The following is a 23765-nucleotide window of genomic DNA, read 5'->3' as shown; positions in this document are numbered from 1 at the left end:
CGAAAATGAGTTCTATAAATTTTAGGCTTACTAAAAATATATTTAGGATTTGGTTATTAAAATTTAACACTTTTTATATTTCACCCATAAATGAGAGGGACAGTTGATGTAATATTTATTTATTAAATTAATGATTAAATTTTATACCATAATGACCTAAATAAATAAAGATACTTAAATTAAAATTTTGGAATTTTTTCGAAGACTTTTATCCGCCCCTAATTTTAAATAGTGCACGATACACGGGCCGTGAAGAAATGTCGGCAGAACTAATAGTTATTTCCTCCCGTGATTAAATTCATTTTCAAGTTTACAGGATGTTGGACTTTTCTATCTAAGCACGTTTTAAGATTTTGTAATTATATAATATGCTTTTCACTTTAGGAATCACACGTAACAGTTATTAATCCGTGAATTGAGATTATCAATCAAAATACTGTTGGTTTCTTTTTCCATTTCATGTAACACCACATATACATATTATGTATAATCATCACTTTCTCTATCGCTTTCTCTTTATATATATAGTTATGCATATAGGTTACATTAGAGAGAAAGATAGGATATCACCACATAATACTATAACTTCATCCACCTCTACTATCAAGAGTCAACCGCCTCCATTGTCATCTACAATCAACGGCTCACCATCCCCGACACCTTAATCACCACCCTTTTCCATCTTCAATAACTTACAAACTGTCAACCATGCTATTCAATCATACCAAAACCTACTATATCTCTTCTCTCTTAAGTTTAAACATGAACACCCACTCGCCACCGTTGGCTAATATTGAACCACCATTGCCTTCTATATTACTTTGAATGAAACCCGAAAACTTGCTACAATCAAACCCATCATCACTACACCTTTCGTTTGTAACCGCCACTACAACCATCACAATCACCGTAGAAAACCTCAGTTACCATCCACCACCTTCAGATCACCACCACGACAATCACCTCTCCCTCTCACTATTGTATTCTGTTTCGAACAAACCCAGAAACCCTCACGTTTAGAACCCTACAACACCCTAACCCACCACCACTAACAACGATTATGTTCAACCGCCACCACCCTAATTGTTTTCTGTCTAAGTAGCCAACCCAAACGCCACTAAAACCACTTGAACTACTACTACACGCGGTTCATTGTTTTTGTTTTGAGTTCGAAAAGCCAACCAAAAATAATTATTTTCAAGTTCTAGCTACTACACACTTATGTTTCTAATCGTGGCCATAAATGAATAAAGATGATGATATTGAATTTAAGATGAGGTTTAATACATTAATTGTGGGACTAGATTCAAATACAATGGCCGATAATTTCAAAACATTAGAATTGTTTATTTAGAATAAAACTTCTTTTTGCAAGTGGGAAGAATCCTAGTGGACCAAATTATATAGACAATGGGATTATGTCCCTTTATTTTTGCATACTAGTGACAATATATTATTGTGAAAATTACACTAAAAAGGTTGAAGACCCAAGCAACAACCAAATCACTGTTTTGCTATTTTTTTTTACGAAAATTGATATCAAAGTTGTTTGGCTAGATGTTTCTGTTGGACTGCATTGTTTACTTGGGCCGTTAGTTATCTTGTGTTTCAGTTGGGCTCGCATTAAAGAGAGTAGCATAACTCTTGTGTTGTGGACTAAAACTCCATCATGGGCTCGTAACAAAATTTTATTACTTGAAGAAAGGTGATATGATACGTGACGTAGTTGGTGATGATGAACGATTATGGTGTCACGATAGCATTGGAATGATAATGATGATTTACGCTAACAATAATATTATGATTATGATATGTAATTATGATATAGATGATGATTATGATGATGGGGTTAGGAAAGTTTAGGTTAAATAATATGTGTATGAAGATGATAATTTCGCTGTTATGATTTTGATGCGATGATAATGGGTCACGCTATATGTTGATGATGATGAGGGTAGGAGACGATGATTGATGAAATTTTAATGATAATTAGAATAAGATAGAAGGTGACGATTAAAATAATGGCAGGATGATGATAATAGCGGTTAATAATGATATAATGATGATAGCGTAGGATGTTGATTGAAGATGTTTAAGAGGAGATAGAAATGATGATGTTATACGATGAAATGATGATTTGATATGATTATGATTATGATTATAATCATGATGATGATAAAGGATTATGCTGATGATTGTTGAGGATTCAAAATAGAAAAATAAGTTAAAATAAAATCTTAATAATAATAGAAAAACTGATACTGAGTAATGGTTAAGGATGTTATCGGGTTAGCGGGACGTCGCGGGTTCAAACCCGGACTTGGGCATTTTTTTAAGTCCTTCTTTGAGGTAGTTACTTATTACTTATTACTTATCATTATTATTATCATTATTATTATTATCATTATTATTAGTATCATTTTTATTGAAGATTATCATTTTTGTTAAAAGTATCATTTTTATTATTATAATCATTATTAGAAAAATTATCATTTTTATCAGAATTATTATTATTACTATCATTATTATTTTTATAAAAAAAACCATATTATTATCATTATCAATATTACTACTAATATTATTATCATTACTACAATAAAAAAATAGTCATATATAAATATACTTAACTAAACTATATTAACATTTTTATTTAAAGAATATAAAATAAATACATTTAATTAAGTTACTAATGAAACACATAATTTATTAAAATAACAAGTATATCAAATAATATATAAATTTGTTTGATTACAAATATGTGTGTTAATATATAAGTAAATGATATAGGTTCGTGAATCCGAGGCTAACTCTACTCTTGTTAAATGACGTCATATGTATTTTTACTACAAAATACAGAATTGTGAGTTTCATTTGCTCCCTTTTTAATTGCTTTTGCAATATATATTTTTGGGCTGAGAATACATGCGCTGCTTTTATAAATGTTTACGAAATAGACACAAGTACTTAAAAATATATTCTACGTTGAGTTGTACCACTGGCATATTTCCCTGTAGCTTGGTAACTACTATTTACATGGGTATTGTAAACGCGAATCCTGTTGATAGATCTATCGGGCCTGACAACCCCAACCGGACTGGACGGCCAGTATTCAACGGTTGCACAGTACTTCGTTTTGGTGACTACACTTGGTACGGTGTAGTGAGATTTCATAATAAAGGGAATATGCGACGTTGATTAAATGTTAAGTATGGTTACCAAGTGCTCAACCACTTAGAATGCTTTACATACACTTGCGAGTGTATTATGTTTATGATTATGAAATCTTGTGGTCTATTAACATATTGAAATGATTGTTATGATAAACCTATGAACTCACCAACCTTTTGGTTGACACTTTAATGCATGTTTATTCTCAGGTACGAATTAAGTCTTCCGCTGTGCATTTGCTCAATATAAGGACATTACTTGGAGCCGATCATCGCAATGGGACCAAATGTTGATGACTTCGTCCAGGGGGATTAGGACGGGTTATGACAGTTGGTATCAGAGCTGGTTTAATGCCGTTTATTAGCGGGTTAATCGTAGAGGGGTTTCTCATAGTGTTACCTGTGACGAAGCATTGGCTCTTACTCCTCGCGGTCCCTATTAGGGTTGGCTGTACGTTGCCGAGAGGCGGGCTGTAAAATCAGTGTCTGAGGTACGCTCAGTGGTCACCAGGCGGTTAGATGGGAAGGCACTGAGTGGGATTCGTCCCCACTGTTATTACAGTTGGTATCAGAGCGTTGGTCCTAGTGAACCAGGTCTTGCATTAGTGTGTCTAACTGATAGTTGTTAGGATGCATTAGCGAGTCTGGACTTCGACCTTAGCTGCATATTATACGTATTGTTTATCATTCCTAGTGGAAAATTTCCTGCTTAGCATTCCTAAGTCTAGACACGTCTTACTGCCTTAATTGCATAGATAGTGTATAGATAAATTCATATCCTATTGTATCCGTTACTGTAGACTTTATCTGAAACGTTTCCTTAAATCCCTTCGTAATCTACGGGATCTTCTGTACTATGTATAGGTATTCTATATAATTAGAATATTATCCGATATCCGAAAATCATTTCATATCGAAAAATCCTTTATTCAATCGTACGCAATGGAACTCACCACTAGTTCAAGTCCCTCGGATTCCGATATGGATTTTCACTCGAGCTCTGAAGACAACGTCACCAGAATGAATCAACCAATCAGCCATCCTCAATTTATCTGGTGGGTTCGTAGTAGACTTAACCAATGGAGACGAGAAAAAGGCGATCCTTTCCGCCCACCAACCTGCACCCTCAGCGAAGAACCTGAAGCATTTACCGGTGAACCTATCTGAAACACCATTTTCACCCTCATTACCCGAATATCTCATCAGGATTATATATTATCTCAAAATTCAAAACCTTATTCATCCGCTCGTTCCGACCGACAATCATCCCGGAATAATAGAAGAAGTCAACGAACTTCGCACTCGAGTAATCAATTTAGAGAATATGGTGCAAAATTTACCAGATTCAGCAACGTCACCGGCACCAACAGTACCATCAGTAATAACACCAGTACCATCAACAATCCATACCTCAACATCGCAATCTATACCTCAAGCATAATCATCGTTCTACGAATCGTTCTACATAAACTATCTTCGTCCTTCATGGCGATTATGTAATCTCTAATGTTTTAGAGATTATGTACTCTAGTTCTAGCCGTAAATCTGATGAGTTTAATATCACATTGACTCATTAAATCCATGATTACGTCTGAAGAAAATATATATGTATATATGTTTTCATAAAGATTGTAATTAAAAATTCTTTCGTACAAACTGTTAATGGTGAAAATATTTTAACGGGTAGGTAATACCCGGGGAATATTTAGATTTTACATTAATAAGTTACACTGTACATTCTTCCAATCTGATTCAGTAGTCATTTACTATCCTACTTACATCCACCGATATACGTATCTGTTCACCAAAGAACAACTATTTTCATTCATATTTGGATTTTGACCTATCAGAATCCAACAAGTGGCATAATGAAGAAAACATCGGACAAAATAAAATTTGTTAGAAACAAACAATTTAACTAATGGGAAGAATTTTGTTAAGAATCCACGCTAACTGTTCTTAGCTAACTGGTTACATTTTAATTATCGCAATTTACATTCTCGCAATTTACATTCTCGCAATTTTATTTATCGTCATTTAATTTCTGTATTTATTTTACGCACTTTAAATAATGGGACACGTATACAAGGTTTCGACATATCATATTGACCCATCTATATATTTATCTTGGAACAACCATAGACACTCTATATGCAAACAAATCCAGTTTCATCTATGAGCTACAATTCGTGATTCAAATGAACTTAAACATACATAATAACTTCAAACACACATTTTTTTATATTAATAAAACTACTAGATACATCATCATGTTCTTACTAAAATATCAGTTCACATAAACTGGATTAACATTTTCAGACCACCTATACATTCAAAAGATTCAAATCTACATAAACACCAGTAGAAATCATTCTACAGCTTCACAAACGATTACTAACAGCTACAGTACCAACATAAGGATCGAGTTCAAAAAAAACAAGCAACATCAAACATACATGCTACCAGAACACCAAATTATCAACAAAAAACAAGGATTTAGATACCACTTTTCCCAACACCTATTAACCATGACGTGAAAATGCAGACAACACAAACTTCCTCTCCGTTGGTTTGTATGTCAAGTCAGCTTCATCTTTCAATTTTAGATTATTAACACGCATAAAGCCTGACCACCCAGCTGAAACATACAAGTTTCGTTTCTTGACATCGTCATTTGTTCGTAAAACCCACTTGAAGTCGTGTCCGTTATGAGTTGTCCCGGTATACTCCCTTCCAGCTTTCAAACTCCTCAGAGATAACAACTCTTCCGGAAGACGCTATATCAATCAAACTTTCAAACTATTAAAACGATTAAATAAATATATGAAAAGCCTTAAAACTTTAGTTTTAAAGTTGCAAAAAAAATAAATAACAAATTAAATTGTAATAAACCAAAGCTTATGTCTTAATAGAGAAACAATACTTACAAACACGTGGGCCCCAGTTATGATCATTTTCACAGTAACATCAACGTTAGAGTCAGGATCTTCTTCGCTATCACTGTCGGATTCTTCAGCTGAAATTTCCATTGCATCATCATTATGTTCAATTTGTTTTGATGTCGAAGCACCATCACGCGTCTTCAAAGTAACTCTGGCTGTTGACATCTCCTTAGAATCATCAGCAAAATATGTAAAATACAAGTTATCATCATCCAAGACTGTGAAGCATAGCACATCCAACATCTTCACCTTTAGATCTTCTAATAACTCTTTAAAACCATCGGTCAAAAACAGGTATTCACGATGGCAGCGCAAACCCACAACACGTTTATAACTTACACCAGCGTTTATGCATATTTCCACCTTCGATTTCCAACTAGGATAATGATTTCTGACCCAAGCATGAGGGAAAACCTAACACATATATTAACATGAATAATTACAGAAAGAATTTAAAACATATTTATCATCAACTATACCAAATTAAATTATAATTTCAATTTATAACTATCAAATTACCATTTTTGTAGGCTTTGCAGAGTAGAGAATACTTAAAAAAGATATGGGTGGCTGTAACAGTGATGCGGGCTCGCAGTAATCATCCTCAAACACATGATGGTACACTTCAAACTTACGGTAAGCAATTTCATTTAACCGAATATAGTCTTTATCGCCAAGATTAAACATTTCATGTAAATGCTCCAATCCCTTTGTTAAACGAAGTCTTTCACCATTCCAAAATACTCCAATTTTGAATGATCTGCGTGCAGATCTTTGCTTAACCTTGATTTCGATTTCACCCGTCGATGAAAAGTTGTTAGCAACAAACTTTTTTGGCAATAGCTGTCCAACAAGTCAAATGTAATATAGTTTAAATGTTTAATATAAGGCATATAATTTACTATTAAATATCTACAAAAAATACTCTGACAAAAACAATTTTTAAAAGAAACAAGTACATACTTACCATATTTAGAAAACGTTTGTTGCTATCCTTCCTAAAAGAACTACTTCCAGCATCTTTTTTACCCATTTCAGAACAGTGATCTGAAAACATGCAATTACAAAATGAACAAAGGTTGTTATACAATGCTATACACATTACTTTGCACTAATATGCAAGTAAAGATAAATCCTGTATATGTCATACTATCATTATACCTCCCTATAAGTACTTTATTACATTAATATGCTTTGAGTTGTTTTAATTTTTTTTACAATAAGAAAGACAACACAATTTAAATAATTGTTCATGTCTGGAGTTATTAACAAAAAATACTTCTTAAACTCAGAAAAACAGACAGACACATGCAATCAAATAATCTTCATTTAAGAATCATATAAATCACTTTCACAAATAATGTAGCTGAACATTAATCAGCCGATCATTGTTATATTGTAAATCCCTTTCAAACAACACATTATTCACATTACCAGTAACACTATTTTAAAGATCTACTTATCTATTATTATTTTATTTAACTATCAGTTGTATTTCTTCCAAATCTCACTTTCACGAAACCCTAGAACAACAAACTGACATTTTTTTGTGAAATTTAGGGTTTTATACTTCGAAGAAAAACGATTAACATCAGATAAAGTATGAAAGGAAGAAAAGAAATCACTTACAAGAGATCGAAGTAGATAGTGACTGGTAATACAAACTTGTCGTCTTTGAAACTGTCGCCGTCAATGAGTAGGAGTACAAAAAGTAGGTGGCAAGAGTGTTTATTTTATACTTTGTTATAAAAAGGCATTTCCATTCGTGCGGGTATATATTCACGTTTATATATATGTTGGATCACTATATTATTCAAAACCCATTGTCCAATGCTATTTTTAATAAAAAATAAACCTGGGTTTCTTAAAACAAATACTCGGCCCAATTAATTTTTTGTATTAATCCAAGATTAAGAAAAACTGATAATATTAAAATTAAAGACGGTTTGAATTATTCCTACTCTATTTTAGTAACAAAATTAATATTAAAAACAAATTAACATTTTTTTTTCAAACGCCAACCCCTCAATCTGTTACCCTAATTTATGCCACTTCTTCATCCGTAATTTTAGTAATCCATTTTTCAAATTCTAGGTTAGTGTTCTTAATCATTTGGTCTGGTGTTCATTCCATTTTTTGTGTCGTTCAACAAGATTATGAATCGGGATCAAAAATCCATCCGACAATCCAGTATCAGAAAAAGGAAAAATGAATCGGACTCGAACAAAGAAAATTGTTCAATCAATCGAGAACATGAATCTAATCATGGAGAAAATAAAATCGACAACAATCCTGGTATGTATTCGATTAAAAGGGACTATAATTATATGTATCGGTACATAATCATCAACTAATTTCTATAGTTAGAATTGTGTTGTTTTCTTAATTGTGTAACCAGGTTTATTCTGCCAACATTATATTCTGATTATGTTCTTTTCGTAGATTATTTTTCATGATAATATGTACTATATATGTAACTGATATCAGTATCTGTCAGTCAAATACAACATCATGTGAACTTTTAATATAAATCCACACAATTAACCTACTAACTATTTTTTTACTCAGATCTTTACAAATGCAGGAAATCAATTTGGTACAACTGTTACACCGATGAACAAAGCGTTAAGAAAAAAACAGTTAAAGGTTGAAACTCCAGAGGATAGCAGATTGCAGAATTCATGTAAAAGTCCACTATCCACGATAGGTATAAGATTCATTATACTATTTACTCAACATTCTGTTAAAGTTTTAGAGAATTATTATTTTATTTAACTTATTCCATGATCAATCATATAGGAAAAAATTAAGACTCACTAATACACTCATTGTTTGGTTTATTACCTTTTAAACCTACCTATTTTGATTATAGAAATTATTCTTTTTTAAAAATTTATATCACTAACAGTTGTCTTATACTGTCTTATTGATTTGAATGTGAATCATTTATGCAGGTTCAAACAGTCCACTAGGTATCTCTAATATTGATAGTGTGAATTCAACCTCTACTACTAAAACAAAACGGATTGGACGCCCACCAAAATACAAACTTTCGCCATCCGATACTATTCCATTCAGCTTAGAAAATATAAATAAAAACGCTGGTAATTCTTATTATCTCATTTTCTGTCATTCAACTACAATTATTAAACCGGCATTACTTTGTATGTTCTCATTTTAAAAGTATTGAATACTGTGACGATCGCTCCAAATCTATATGGACGAACACGTCATTCATTGATTTCATTGCGAGGTATTTGACCTCTATATGATACGTTTTGTAAACATTGCATTCTTTTGAAAAGGCACACCATAAATGAATATTTAAATCAAAGGTTTTTGACATTTGATGATTTCTACATATAGACAATCACCGTATATAATAGTTTACAATAGTACTTCCGTTGACAATGCAGTCAAAATAAGGTACATGATGATGAATTGGTGAATGCAACGTTTTCTTGAAAAATATGCCATATAAGACTCCATGCACATAGCTTGTCTATCATATAAGCAAACAGCGGAAGACTTCTAGGAAACCTGAGAATAAACATGCTAACAAGTGTCAACACAAAAGTTGGTGAGTTCATAGTTTTAATGTTGCGCATAATCTGTATATAAAGGTGGATCACAAGATTTCAGTTGTTTCATCCAGAAACGTTTATCAGAATATTCTACGAAATTGAGCACCCTGGTAACTAAACTTAACGTATATATAATTTATACCCTTTGTATAATCATCTTAATAATACACGCAAACCAACGTGTACGCTTCTCAAATAGCATACGTCCGTTAAAAGGCTAGTGCTCTAGCTCGGACGGGGATATCAAGCCCTATGGATCCATATACTACTACTCGCGCCCACCAGTTCTTATAACTGGCAGTTACTAGTTACCAAAGCTAAGGGATTTTCGGTTCAAACTCAATTTGAATTAAGTATGTATTGTGTCCATTGCGTTTAAAATAAAGTGCATATATTCTCAGCCCAAAAATATATTGCAAAAGCAATTAAAAAGGGAGCAATGAAACTCACCTTAGCAGCATATAAAGTCGTTCACCAAAATGTGACTGAAACTCAGATTTCCAAATAACCGTAGATCTCAACCTAGAGAACATATGTTGGTCAATAAATGTCTATCAAGCTAGGTCAGGTCATAGTGTATCATAATCCTAATGCTCGAGATCGACATACAAAAGTTATCCAAAGTCGTTTCAAAAAGTCAATTTTGACAATAGTTCAACAAAACGAGACATACCTTATATAAGGAGTCATTTACTCGGTTGGTAATATTTAAAAGTTCACTTTATCAATCTCGTAAACAAGTTGTTTAAATCTTAATTGCAGATTCAAAAGCAATTTCAATTAACGTCAATCATAATTCAGTTGATCATATCTTTTGATCCGTTCATCGAAACTATTCGGTGTCTAAATGAAAAGTTATTGATTTTTCGCCAGCTTTCCGAAAACATGTATATCATATACCTTTTACCAGTATTATATGTATTTAATTCGTGATTCATTATAAACTGTTTAACGATGAAATTTAGCATACAAACATGTATAAATATATATACTCGAGTACTAGACATGGATACACAATTAATGTATAAAAGATAAAATATAAATGCTTACGTATCAATATTGTGATTCAATATTGCAGAAAAGTACGTAGACACAACATAGATGATAACAGTAGGTTTGACTTGTAAATAATACCCATGAACATTACCCATAACCTCCATAGCTATAACCCATAATTTCCTTAACTTTATCCCGCTCAAAAACCCATTTTTGAAAGTGACACTCTCATAACCTCGTCGTAGTATTTTATGTATATTACTAATTAATAATTAATAATACTAATAATTAATAAGATTAATAATAATATTAATCTTAATAATAATAATAATAATAATAATAATAATAATAATAATAATAATAATAATAATAATAATTTAAATACGGAGGAAGTAACATAAATAAATATGTGTGTGATTGAAATTAAATCGTTTGAATTTATAGAACCTTTTCTGAAAAAGTACCCCATGCGATCGCATGGGATTTGTGCTTCAAGGCCATGCGATCGCATGGCACCCTGGGACAGCTCACAAATTTTTAACTTCTTGTTTGTCGACATAATATTTTATAATATATATAATATATATAATTTAAGTAATTAATTATATATTATATTAAATTCATGTGCATAGTTGACTTGTAATTTTCGTTCCGATGACTCGTACGTTGTCACTCGACTTATGTCCCGGTTCCGGTTTCTCGAACGCATTTTTGTACGCTTAGAAAACTCACAATTTACGTTTTGTGACTCGTACCTTTGTCAAAATATAGTCTTAAATTATCAATAAACTATATCATTCAAAGTGTATCTTAAACTTTCGAGTGTTTTGGTCATTTACTTCTATAAATCGTTGTCTCGCTATTTGTTAATATATATATAATAACAAATCGTTTTATGACCAAGTTAATATATATTTTCAACATTCATAAACACGTTTTAAATATACGTCGCAAGTTATTCATATAATTAATATTCCAACTTATCATATATATTCAAATAAATATTTAAACCAATAAGTTTAATGTACAGTATCAAACAATTAATACATTGTTACGTTTTCAAGTTATAGTATATATATATGTATCTATATACATATAATTGTTCGCGAATCGTCAAGAATAACCGAAATGTATTTGAATATATGAAAGTAGTTCAAAAATTTTGAGATTCAGTTTTACAGACTTTGTTTATCGTGTCGGAAATGTTAATCACACAAAGATTAAGTTTAAATTTGGTCAGAAATTTCCGGATCATCACAGTACCTACCCGTTAAAGAAATTTCGTCCCGAAATTTGAGTGAGGTCGTCATGGCTAACAATAAAAATGTTTTCATGACGTATGTAAGTTGATAAATAGAATTTTATCATCGTTGAATAATATGGATAAAAAAATCCAGTTACTTGAAGCGTATGAGGGAAGCAATCGTAATAAAGTGAAATGGAGATTCGTCTTATCTTTTGACGTAGTAACAATTGGTTTCTGGAATTTAAGGAATAGAAAATCTTCATAATCCAAATAAGATTTGATTCTTCGAGAATTAAGGAAATTAAGATTTCCTTTGTTTAAATGCGTAATCTGCATCGATTGTTATGTCTGATATTTTGCTATAAATTAACCACTTCCGTTTCATTATTTTCACCACTCCTACATCTTCTTCCTCATTTCATACCTTCAAAAGATTGTGAAATGCTTCATCCAGTTCTGATTCTTGATATACTCCTAACCTTCATATCTGTTATTCTTCTCTTTCATTTACCACCGGAGGATTTTATTTACTTTTACTTTTATCTTGGGGTTATAGTGTTATTAATTTTCCCGTGTCTTTACGTTGCAATACGTATTGATATACACGGTTTGTAAATTTCGGGGTTGTTATTGGGCCTATATTCTCCTTTATATTTCGGAGCTTCATGTTTTCGTTTTCTCTTCCCGACTTCAAGTCAAGCGAATAATGGTCCAGAATTCGTAGGTCTGGAGTTTCGAATGATCATAATATACAAAGTAGAAAGGAAAGGTAATAACAAGATTTGATTTGTCAAATTACCATAATATCTAGAAAAGACCGAATCATCAAGAAAAATATTTTCTTGATATTTTTAGAGAATATATAGAATGAAAGAGTTATGTAACATGGTTCATGATGAGGGTATGATCTGTGAACCTTTATCTCGTTTCATTAGAAAATTAGGATGACTTACTGTAATATAATCACGTTGATCAAGTGTCATTATATTATACTAACTCATGCTTCAATTCCTAACACTACTTCAAAAACATCCATTTTTCAAAATTTTCAGAAATTAGAAACTAAAATAGTTTCTTTTATGATGTAACACAGATAGCGTGAAGAGATAAATGATTTCAGATAAGAATAGTTATGAAAATATCTTCAGAAATATGGAGGATATTTATAATGGAAGATACGATGATATCTTAGAATTTCTAATATCAGATGATGATGCGGAAAATCTGTCTGTGAAGGTTTAGAATAAGAAGTGAGATTCTTACTAATGGTTTCAGCAGACACTGAATCATTTGGATTCTTTGAAGGTAGATTTCGTCCTTGTGATTTGTCTACAGCTTCCTTCATACTTTGCTCAACCCGTTTTCCAGTTTCAAACCTTCTCTTTTTCTGTGCTTTTCCAACACACTACTCTTTATCATCAAACTTTTGACTGTTAAAGTCGTTTATAGTTTTTGTTGCTTCATCAGCATTTTTCCAAAATTCGTAGAACTAGTTTCGTAGTTTGGGGTGTTTTTCAGAAACTTCACATTCGAAGTATGTAAGTCTAGAAGATAGACATTATATGTATATATATAACTGTTGGCGTAGAATTGCTGCGAAATTCAAAATACTGGTTGCTAATTCCCGGTAGTTGGTATGACAATTATTGTTACAAGATGTGGATGAGTACATGATAGGGTTTTAATGAGTATAATAATTTTTCAGAAGGTTAAGGATTAATGAAGTTGTTGGTAAATTTACTGCTAATGTGGTGGAACATAAAAGGTTCCCCGGTAACAAAAACGTATATGTCAAGGTTACAATAAGGTTAATCTGAAAAGTCGAAGTTGACTGGTTGAAAGTGTGATAAAACTGGATACTTTGAAAAGGATGGCAAGATTATTTTCGATATTAACAACGCTAAAAGATCTTGCACAGTTTTGAAGTCAAAGTATAGCTTTGAAAGATGTAGAGATCTATGGATGATGTCACTGATTCAGAGTTATGACTTGGATTCTGATCTGTCAATATCAGAATATGTAATTGATTTTGTATGAGAATGATTGTGTATCATTGTGAAGATAGTGAGTATAGTTAATGATTTTTGAATCAAAGTTGAAGAATGTACAGTGTAACATATTAATTGTGAACTTATATATTCCTGAGTATTACCTACCCGTTAAAGATTTCACAATTAATATTTTGTACAAAAGAATTTTCATTACAGTCTTTATGAAAATATATGTATGTATATTTCTTCAGATGTAATACATATTTAATGAGTTAATATCATATTAAGCTCATTTGATTTTTAACTTGAATTAGAAATGAATAATCTCTAAAACATTAGAGATCACATAATCTTCGAGGAGTATTTCACTAATGAAATCAATACTTCATTATTTATTCTTATTGATATTCCTTGGTGAAGGGTGTTGATATTCGTGGAATTCTTGCAAACTTCGCAAGGTGCAAATGATGTTTTCTAGAAAGTTTCGAGTGCATCGAAGATGAAAGTGTAAAATCAACCATGTTATTGAATAATACACTTGGTTTATTATGAAATGAAATTCATTGAATTGAAACAGAGATTGTAGTTATCGATGATTAAGCTGTTAACGAAGGATGTACATCATTGCATATTAGTAATATGAACTAACCGAGTAGTACCTACCAGTTAAGATTCACACGTAATAGCTTAGTAGGAAAATATATATTTTGATTTCAAAATTCATATATATTAAATATACATAAAATTTCTTCAGGGAAAATGAGTTAATACTTCATCGATTATTGTTGCTGGTATTTCTTGGTAACTACGGTGCGTATGACGTTGATGCTCGTGGAACAGATTGTGAAGTTGAAGTTTGTGATGCGGATGTTGTTGGTGGTGGTAATGGTACTGTTGGTGTTGTTGTCGGTGGTACTGTTGATGTCGGTGATGCTGCTGGTGTTTGTAACCTTTGCACCATATTCTCCAAAGCCACTACCCGAGCACGAAGCTCGTTGACTTCTTCTACTACACCGGGATGATTGGCGGTTCGGACGAGCGGATGAATAAGATCCAGAATTTGAGATAGTATATTATCGTGACGAGATAATCTGGAAATGAGAGAGAAAATAGTGTCTCGAACAGGTTCGCCGGTAAGTGCTTCAGGTTCTTCTCCAAGAGGGCAATGTGGTGGGTGAAAGGGATCGCCTTCTTCTTGTCTCCAATAATTAAGTAGGCTACGAACCCATCCCCAATTCATCCAGAATAGATGATGGCTAATTGGTTGATCCATTCCGGTTACACTGTCTTCGGAATTCAGGTGAATATCCATATCGGAATAGCTGTCAGAGTTTAAGGAATTTGAACTAGATACGGGATCCATCTTGTATAATTAGGGAGATGATTTTTGATATGAATTAGATTATAGAATTTAGTTTGGTATTCTTCAATACATAATTTACATATGTATATATAATACCAAAATTCCATAAATCACGGAGAAATTTTCGGAAGATGTCAGGAGAAGTTTACAGTAACAGATATGCTAAGATATGAATTTTTGTCTATACACTATTTATGCAATAAATGCAGGAAAACGTGTCTAGACTTAAGAATGATAAGCATGTAATTTCCGACAAGAAATGATAAGCAAAACTTTTGACATGCAGATACGGTCGAAGTCCAGACTTACTAATGCATCCTAACAACTATCAGTTAGACACACTTATGCAAGACCTGGTTCGCTAAGACTAACGCTCTGATACCAACTGTGACGATCGCTCCAAATCTATATGGACGAACACGTCATTCATTGATTTCATTGCGAGGTATTTGACCTCTATATGATACGTTTTGTAAACATTGCATTCTTTTGAAAAGGCACACCATAAATGAATATTTAAATCAAAGGTTTTTGACATTTGATGATTTCTACATATAGACAATCACCGTATATAATAGTTTACAATAGTACTTCCGTTGACAATACAGTCAAAATAAGGTACATGATGATGAATTGGTGAATGCAACGTTTTCTTGAAAAATATGCCATATAAGACTCCATGCACATAGCTTGTCTATCATATAAGCAAACAGCGGAAGACTTCTAGGAAACCTGAGAATAAACATGCTAACAAGTGTCAACACAAAAGTTGGTGAGTTCATAGTTTTAATGTTGCGCATAATCTGTATATAAAGGTGGATCACAAGATTTCAGTTGTTTCATCCAGAAACGTTTATCAGAATATTCTACGAAATTGAGCACCCTGGTAACTAAACTTAACGTATATATAATTTATACCCTTTGTATAATCATCTTAATAATACACGCAAACCAACGTGTACGCTTCTCAAATAGCATACGTCCGTTAAAAGGCTAGTGCTCTAGCTCGGACGGGGATATCAAGCCCTATGGATCCATATACTACTACTCGCGCCCACCAGTTCTTATAACTGGCAGTTACTAGTTACCAAAGCTAAGGGATTTTCGGTTCAAACTCAGTGTAGAATTAAGTATGTATTGTGTCCATTGCATTTAAAATAAAGTGCATGTATTCTCAGCCCAAAAATATATTGCAAAAGCAATTAAAAAGGGAGCAATGAAACTCACCTTAGCAGCATATAAAGTCGTTCACCAAAATGTGACTGAAACTCAGATTTCCAAATAACCGTAGATCTCAACCTAGAGAACATATGTTGGTCAATAAATGTCTATCAAGCTAGGTCAGGTCATAGTGTATCATAATCCTAATGCTCGAGATCGACATACAAAAGTTATCCAAAGTCGTTTCAAAAAGTCAATTTTGACAATAGTTCAACAAAACGAGACATACCTTATATAAGGAGTCATTTACTCGGTTGGTAATATTTAAAAGTTCACTTTATCAATCTCGTAAACAAGTTGTTTAAATCTTAATTGCAGATTCAAAAGCAATTTCAATTAACGTCAATCATAATTCAGTTGATCATATCTTTTAATCCGTTCATCGAAACTATTCGGTGTCTAAATGAAAAGTTATTGATTTTTCGCCAGCTTTCCGAAAACATGTATATCATATACCTTTTACCAGTATTATATGTATTTAATTCGTGATTCATTATAAACTGTTTAACGATGAAATTTAGCATACAAACATGTATAAATATATATACTCGAGTACTAGACATGGATACACAATTAATGTATAAAAGATAAAATATAAATGCTTACGTATCAATATTGTGATTCAATATTGCAGAAAAGTACGTAAACACAACATAGATGATAACAGTAGGTTTGACTTGTAAATAATACCCATGAACATTACCCATAACCTCCATAGCTATAACCCATAATTTCCTTAACTTTATCCCGCTCAAAAACCCATTTTTGAAAGTGACACTCTCATAACCCCGTCGTAGTATTTTATGTATATTACTAATTAATAATTAATAATACTAATAATTAATAAGATTAATAATAATATTAATCTTAATAATAATAATAATAATAATAATAATAATAATAATAATAATAATAATAATAATAATAATAATAATAATAATAATTTAAATACGGAGGAAGTAACATAAATAAATATGTGTGTGATTGAAATTAAATCGTTTGAATTTATAGAACCTTTTCTGAAAAAGTACCCCATGCGATCGCATGGGATTTGTGCTTCAAGGCCATGCGATCGCATGGCACCCTGGGACAGCTCACAAATTTTTAACTTCTTGTTTGTCGACATAATATTTTATAATATATATAATATATATAATTTAAGTAATTAATTATATATTATATTAAATTCATGTGCATAGTTGACTTGTAATTTTCGTTCCGATGACTCGTACGTTGTCACTCGACTTATGTCCCGGTTCCGGTTTCTCGAACGCATTTTTGTACGCTTAGAAAACTCGCAATTTACGTTTTGTGACTCGTACCTTTGTCAAAATATAGTCTTAAATTATTAATAAACTATATCATTCAAAGTGTATCTTAAACTTTCGAGTGTTTTGGTCATTTACTTCTATAAATCGTTGTCTCGCTATTTGTTAATATATATATAATAACAAATCGTTTTATGACCAAGTTAATATATATTTTCAACATTCATAAACACGTTTTAAATATACGTCGCAAGTTATTCATATAATTAATATTCCAACTTATCATATATATTCAAATAAATATTTAAACCAATAAGTTTAATGTACAATATCAAACAATTAATACATTGTTACGTTTTCAAGTTATAGTATATATATATGTATCTATATACATATAATTGTTCGCGAATCGTCAAGAATAACCGAAATGTATTTGAATATATGAAAGTAGTTCAAAAATTTTGAGATTCAGTTTTACAGACTTTGTTTATCGTGTCGGAAATGTTAATCACACAAAGATTAAGTTTAAATTTGGTCAGAAATTTCCGGATCATCACAAATACAAATGTGTTTTGTTACATTGTGTGTTTTTAATTTTTATTTCTTTATTGTATGTCTAGGTTCTTTATCTCAACCATCATCTTCTGCCGGAAATATCGCAACCAAGAGTTCTTCTCAGTTACACACTATCAGAAGTCCGTTGTCTGACATAACCAAAAGTATGTATTCGTAATTATGTCAATTATTTCGTAATACTAATTCTATTTTTAATATACATAGACAAATATATATTAACATAATTCAATGTTTTACATGTTATTAATAGGTCATGGTAACACATCATACGTTACACCTGAAAAAAAAAAATTAGGAAGAAATCCTAAATATGTATTGCAAAATACATTTGGTAACCAAGAACTTCCTATTAAGCAAGAATTAACCGTCAAACGTAGAGGAAGACCACCAAAGTACAAATTTTCTGATGAAGAAATGATACCGTTAGATTTACCAGATGGTATGAATGACAACACAATAGGAGATGATGATGATAATAAGAAGTTTTCTGGAAGAAGTCTTGGTAATTAAAGAAAAATTCAAAAATAAACTGTTTTGTTAATTTTTTTTACATTTACCAAAAAATATTCATTCATACTTTGTTTTGTGTATATATACTAACATATAAATCTTACAGAATATAGAGACTCCTATATATATATGCACTTTATGCAAAGCACGATTGTGGAAATCTGAAGCAATGCGAGGCAATCCTTCTTTTACAAGAAAAGCTTATTCTTTATGTTGTTTAAATGATAAAGTCGAACTACCACCTTTGAATGATCCGCCACAGTTGTTATTAGATCTATTTACTGGTCAAAGCGAACATGGCAAAAATTTTATGGAGAATATACAGCGGTATAACATGATATTCAGTTTTACATCGATTGGTGGCAAAATTGACCATTCTATCAACAACGGCAACGGTCCTTATGTATATCGTATGCAAGGTCAAAATTATCATCTGGTAGGTAGCTTACTGCCCGAGCCTGGTCAAGATCCACGATTCTGCCAACTATATATCTATGACACTGGAAATGAAGTAGATAACCGCATTAATTCATACGAGTATAACATTATTTTCTTTATCATTGCCAGATTATTTACTCTTTATACTACCAACTACTATAAACCAATAACTAACCACGGCTGCTTTTATTTTTTAAATAATAATAAATTATTACTGATATATGCTTTATTTTTCATTACAGTAACGGAAGTTCCAAATCAACGTCAAACCAAAACTCATTGCTTCCGAACACAGTACACCGTTTGAAAGGTTTGCTTGACCATGTTAATCCGTTGGTTAAAAAATTTCGTATGGCAAGAGATCGGTTTGACATGGACGAAGATGAACCGATACAAATCAAACTAATTGGTAGCCGAGCACAAGATGGACGAACTTATAATTTACCAACTACAAATGAAGTTGCTGCAATAATAATTGGAGATATTGATGGATCTTGTGATAAACGTGACATTGTATTGGATCACCGTAGAAAGGGATTAAGACGTATAAGTGAGCTTCATCCGTCTTATTTAGCACTACAGTATCCACTATTATTTCCCTACGCTCAAGATGGTTACAGAGTAGATATACTCCATAAGGGTGTTGAAATAGAGGACGCTACTGGACATGCACGTCTCACTTTACGTGAATTTTTTGCTTATCGATTACAAATGAGAGTAGGCGAAAAGTCTTTGATTCTAATGTCAAGAAAACTTTTACAGCAGTTCATGGTAGATGCTTATACTATGGTCGAGAATACAAGGCTGCATTACATCAGGAACAATCAGAAAGCATTCAGAGTTGCTCAAATCTCCAGTTTACACGAAGCACAAGAAACTGGAAATTATGATGTTTCAGCTATGGGCACACGGATAACACTTCCTTCTTCTTTTACGGGCGGAGCAAGATATATGTATGCAAACTATATGGATGCTATGGCTATTGTTCGATCATTTGGTCCACCTGACCTTTTTATCACTTTAATGTCTAATCCAAAATGGCCTGAAGTTCTTCGTGTTTTGGCGCCTTTGAATCTAAACCCAGAAGATAGGCCAGATATTGTTACACGCGTATTTAAAATGAAACTAGATTCTTTGTACGATCAAATCAAAGATGAAAAGATGTTCGGATATCTTAGAGGAGGTATTTTTTCAAGCATCTACTATTAAATGTTCATTTATACAACTATCTATTATACATTAGTTAATTAATTTATGACATACAAGTCTAAGTTGAATAATTGTTTTCCATTTTCAAACAATATCAGGTTTATATGTTATAGAATTTCAGAAACGTGGGTTACCTCATGTCCACATGATATTATGGCTTGACAAAACAGAAGCCACACCAAACGCTTCAGAAATTGACAGATTTATTAGTGCTGAAATACCAGATAAAGATGAGGATCCAGAACTGTATTCTTTAGTTTCAGATTTTATGATGCATGGACCGTGCGGAGAGAAACATAAAGAATGTCCATGCATGCGAAGCGGTACTTGCTCGAAAGGATTTCCAAAGGATTTCACAAATGAGAGCCACTTTGACGCAGATGGTTTCCCTGTATACAAACGCCGTAATGATGGTAATTTTATTATGAAAAAAGGAGAAAAGCTAGACAACAGGTTGGTTTACACATACAAACTGCAGAACTACAATACTTTTATTTTTATCATTTAAACCTTTTCTAAATTCCTACAAATCCTGTTAGCCTGATTTTAACTTGCATTCTAATTGTTCTACCATTTTTAACTTACAGGCACGTAGTTGGTTATAATAAATCACTACTCAGACAGTACCAAGCACACATGAATATTGAATGGTGTAACCAGTTCGGATCCATAAAGTATCTGTTCAAGTATATCAACAAAGGTCCAGACAAAATATCTGCTCAATTTCATGCTAATAACAACAATTCTGCAAATAATAGCGCAAATCTAGCCCAAACGACAACCACTGTTAGGGATGAGATTAATGAGTATTATAGCTGTCGTTACCTATCTGCATGTGAGGCCGCTTGGCGAATATTCAACTACGAGATAGTATTCAGATCCCCGGCAGTATACAGGCTATCTTTTCATCTACCTAATCAACAACCAATTGTATATGATGGTGATGACTGTATGGAACAAGTTATTAACAAACCTTCAGTCGGCGCTTCTCAATTCATTGAGTGGATGAAATACAATGAAGAGAATCCTGATGGAAGACAGTACACTTATGTTGAATTTCCTCGCCATTATGTTTGGAATGCAACACCAAGAAAGTGGTCAAAGAGACAAGGACAGAAAACTGTTGCCCGATTACATTATGTTCATCCGAAATCAGGCGAGGCGTACTACTTACGTATCATGCTCAATAAGGTGAGAGGACCAACATGTTATGAAGACTTGCGAACTATCGATGGTATAATTTATGATACCTTCAAGGAAGCTTGCTATGCAATGGGACTATTAGATGATGATAAAGAATACATTGCTTCTATTAAAGAGGTCCACCAATGGTCAACAGGGAACGCATGTCGGTCTCATTTTGTTTCATTAATTACCACTGACAGTATCACGTTCCCTGATCGTGTTTGGAAAGAAACTTGTGACCTCCTGTCTGACGATCTTGCTAGAGAAGTACCAGAACGTCTCAAATCCAATGGTACATAATTATTACATTTTTACTACAATAACTTTTACAACGTTGTCATTTATCTATAAATTGAATTAAACTAAAATCTAATATTTTTATTGTAGATCCAGAGACATTTAGACGTGTCCTACACAACATTGCACTTTCGAGAATTGAAAAGGACCTTAATAGTGCAGGTTACAGCTTGCGTAACATACCTAATATGCCTTTTCCAGATCTCGAATTTGTATAGTCATCACTAAACATGCTTATACAAGATGAGATCTCTTACGACATACAGAGTTTAAATGAAGAGCATCAAAATCTGAAATCTACTATGACTGACGAACAGAACGTTGTGTACGATACAATTGTTGATGCTGTCTATAATGATAAAGGTGGTCTATTTTTCCTTTACGGATACGGTGGCACTGGAAAAACATTCGTTTGGAAAACACTAGCTGCGGCTATTCGTTCTCGTGGAGACATTGTCATAAATGTAGCCTCAAGTGGTATTGCAGCATTACTTCTTACTGGTGGTAGAACAGTACATTCACGGTTTGCAATTCCTATCAACGTATTGGAAGATTCTTTCTGTTCAATTCAGAAAAATAGTGACTTAGCCACTCTATTGAACAAAGCAAAATTAATCATATGGGATGAAGCACCTATGATGCATAAACACTGTTTCGAGGCTTTTGACAGAACAATGCGCGACATCATAGTTTCTCCTAACAGATCTTCTCCATTTGGTGGTAAAGTAGTTGTTTTTGGTGGTGATTTTAGACAGATCCTTCCTGTAATACAGAGAGGTACAAGATCTGAAATTGTGCATGCATCACTTCATTCTTCTGATTTATGGAGACATTGTAAGGTCTTGAAGTTAACTAAAAACATGCGACTAAGAACGGATATGAATGATACTGATCAACAACAAATCAGGGATTTTGCTGATTGGATTTTAAAGATTGGTGAGGGCAAAATCAACGGGCCAAATGATGGTGAAGCAGATGTTGAATTTCCTATGGAAATGTTGTTAAAAACAAATGGTAATGCAATCAGTACTATTGTAAACTCAACATATCCGGAGATCCTTGATCACTTAGGTGACGAAAATTTTTTCAGCTCGAAAGCTATTCTTGCTCCCACCAACGAAGAAGTAGATTCAATAAATGACCACATTTTGTCTTCTATAGATGATGAGGAACGGGTCTTCTTAAGCTCTGATAGTCTAACACCAGATGAAGAGAATGACACTTGGGCTCAACAAGTTTACTCACCTGAAGTATTGAATGGACTTAAAGTACCTGGTGTACCTAACCATAGATTAACTCTAAAACGTGGTGTACCTATAATGTTACTTCGTAACATGGATCAATCAAAAGGGTTATGTAATGGTACAAGACTATTGGTTGAGCGTATTGGGGATCATACAATAGAAGCTCGAATCATTACCGGCCACTTCTTTGGCAACTTAGCTTACATTTCTCGAATGGTGATTGCACCTACTGATCGAAAGATTGCAGTCAAGTTTCAACGACGCCAATTTCCAATTACTGTTTGTTTCGCAATGACAATAAACAAAAGTCAAGGTCAATCATTGTCAAATGTTGGTTTATACCTACGCAAACCAGTGTTCTCTCACGGACAGTTGTATGTTGCAATCTCTCGAGTCACCAGCAAAAAAGGTTTGAAGGCTGTCATATTAGATGACAAGGGAAAAGACACCAATATAACAAAAAACGTGGTTTACAAAGAAGTTCTGTGCTCCATATAAATCAAAGGTATTATTTTAACATTAAGTTTG

The 23765-nt window shown here is 32.7% G+C and overlaps 1 protein-coding gene across 1 annotated transcript; it reads left to right on the top strand.

Moving 5' to 3' along the window:
• The first annotated feature begins 8317 nt into the window (after nucleotides 1-8317).
• Nucleotides 8318-22211, top strand: LOC139859140 (uncharacterized). The gene is made up of 10 exons (XM_071847943.1): nucleotides 8318-8404; nucleotides 8678-8816; nucleotides 9064-9213; nucleotides 18399-18497; nucleotides 18605-18856; nucleotides 19095-19191; nucleotides 19545-20485; nucleotides 20610-20964; nucleotides 21099-21988; nucleotides 22084-22211. The coding sequence occupies exons 1-10, from the start codon at nucleotides 8318-8320 to the stop codon at nucleotides 22209-22211; spliced, it is 3138 nt and encodes a 1045-aa protein (XP_071704044.1).
• The last annotated feature ends 1554 nt before the right edge of the window (nucleotides 22212-23765 follow it).

The sequence above is a fragment of the Rutidosis leptorrhynchoides genome, chromosome 7 (assembly GCF_046630445.1).
Source record: "Rutidosis leptorrhynchoides isolate AG116_Rl617_1_P2 chromosome 7, CSIRO_AGI_Rlap_v1, whole genome shotgun sequence".
Taxonomy (NCBI): domain Eukaryota; kingdom Viridiplantae; phylum Streptophyta; class Magnoliopsida; order Asterales; family Asteraceae; genus Rutidosis; species Rutidosis leptorrhynchoides.
This window is presented reverse-complemented; position numbering and strand designations above follow the sequence as displayed.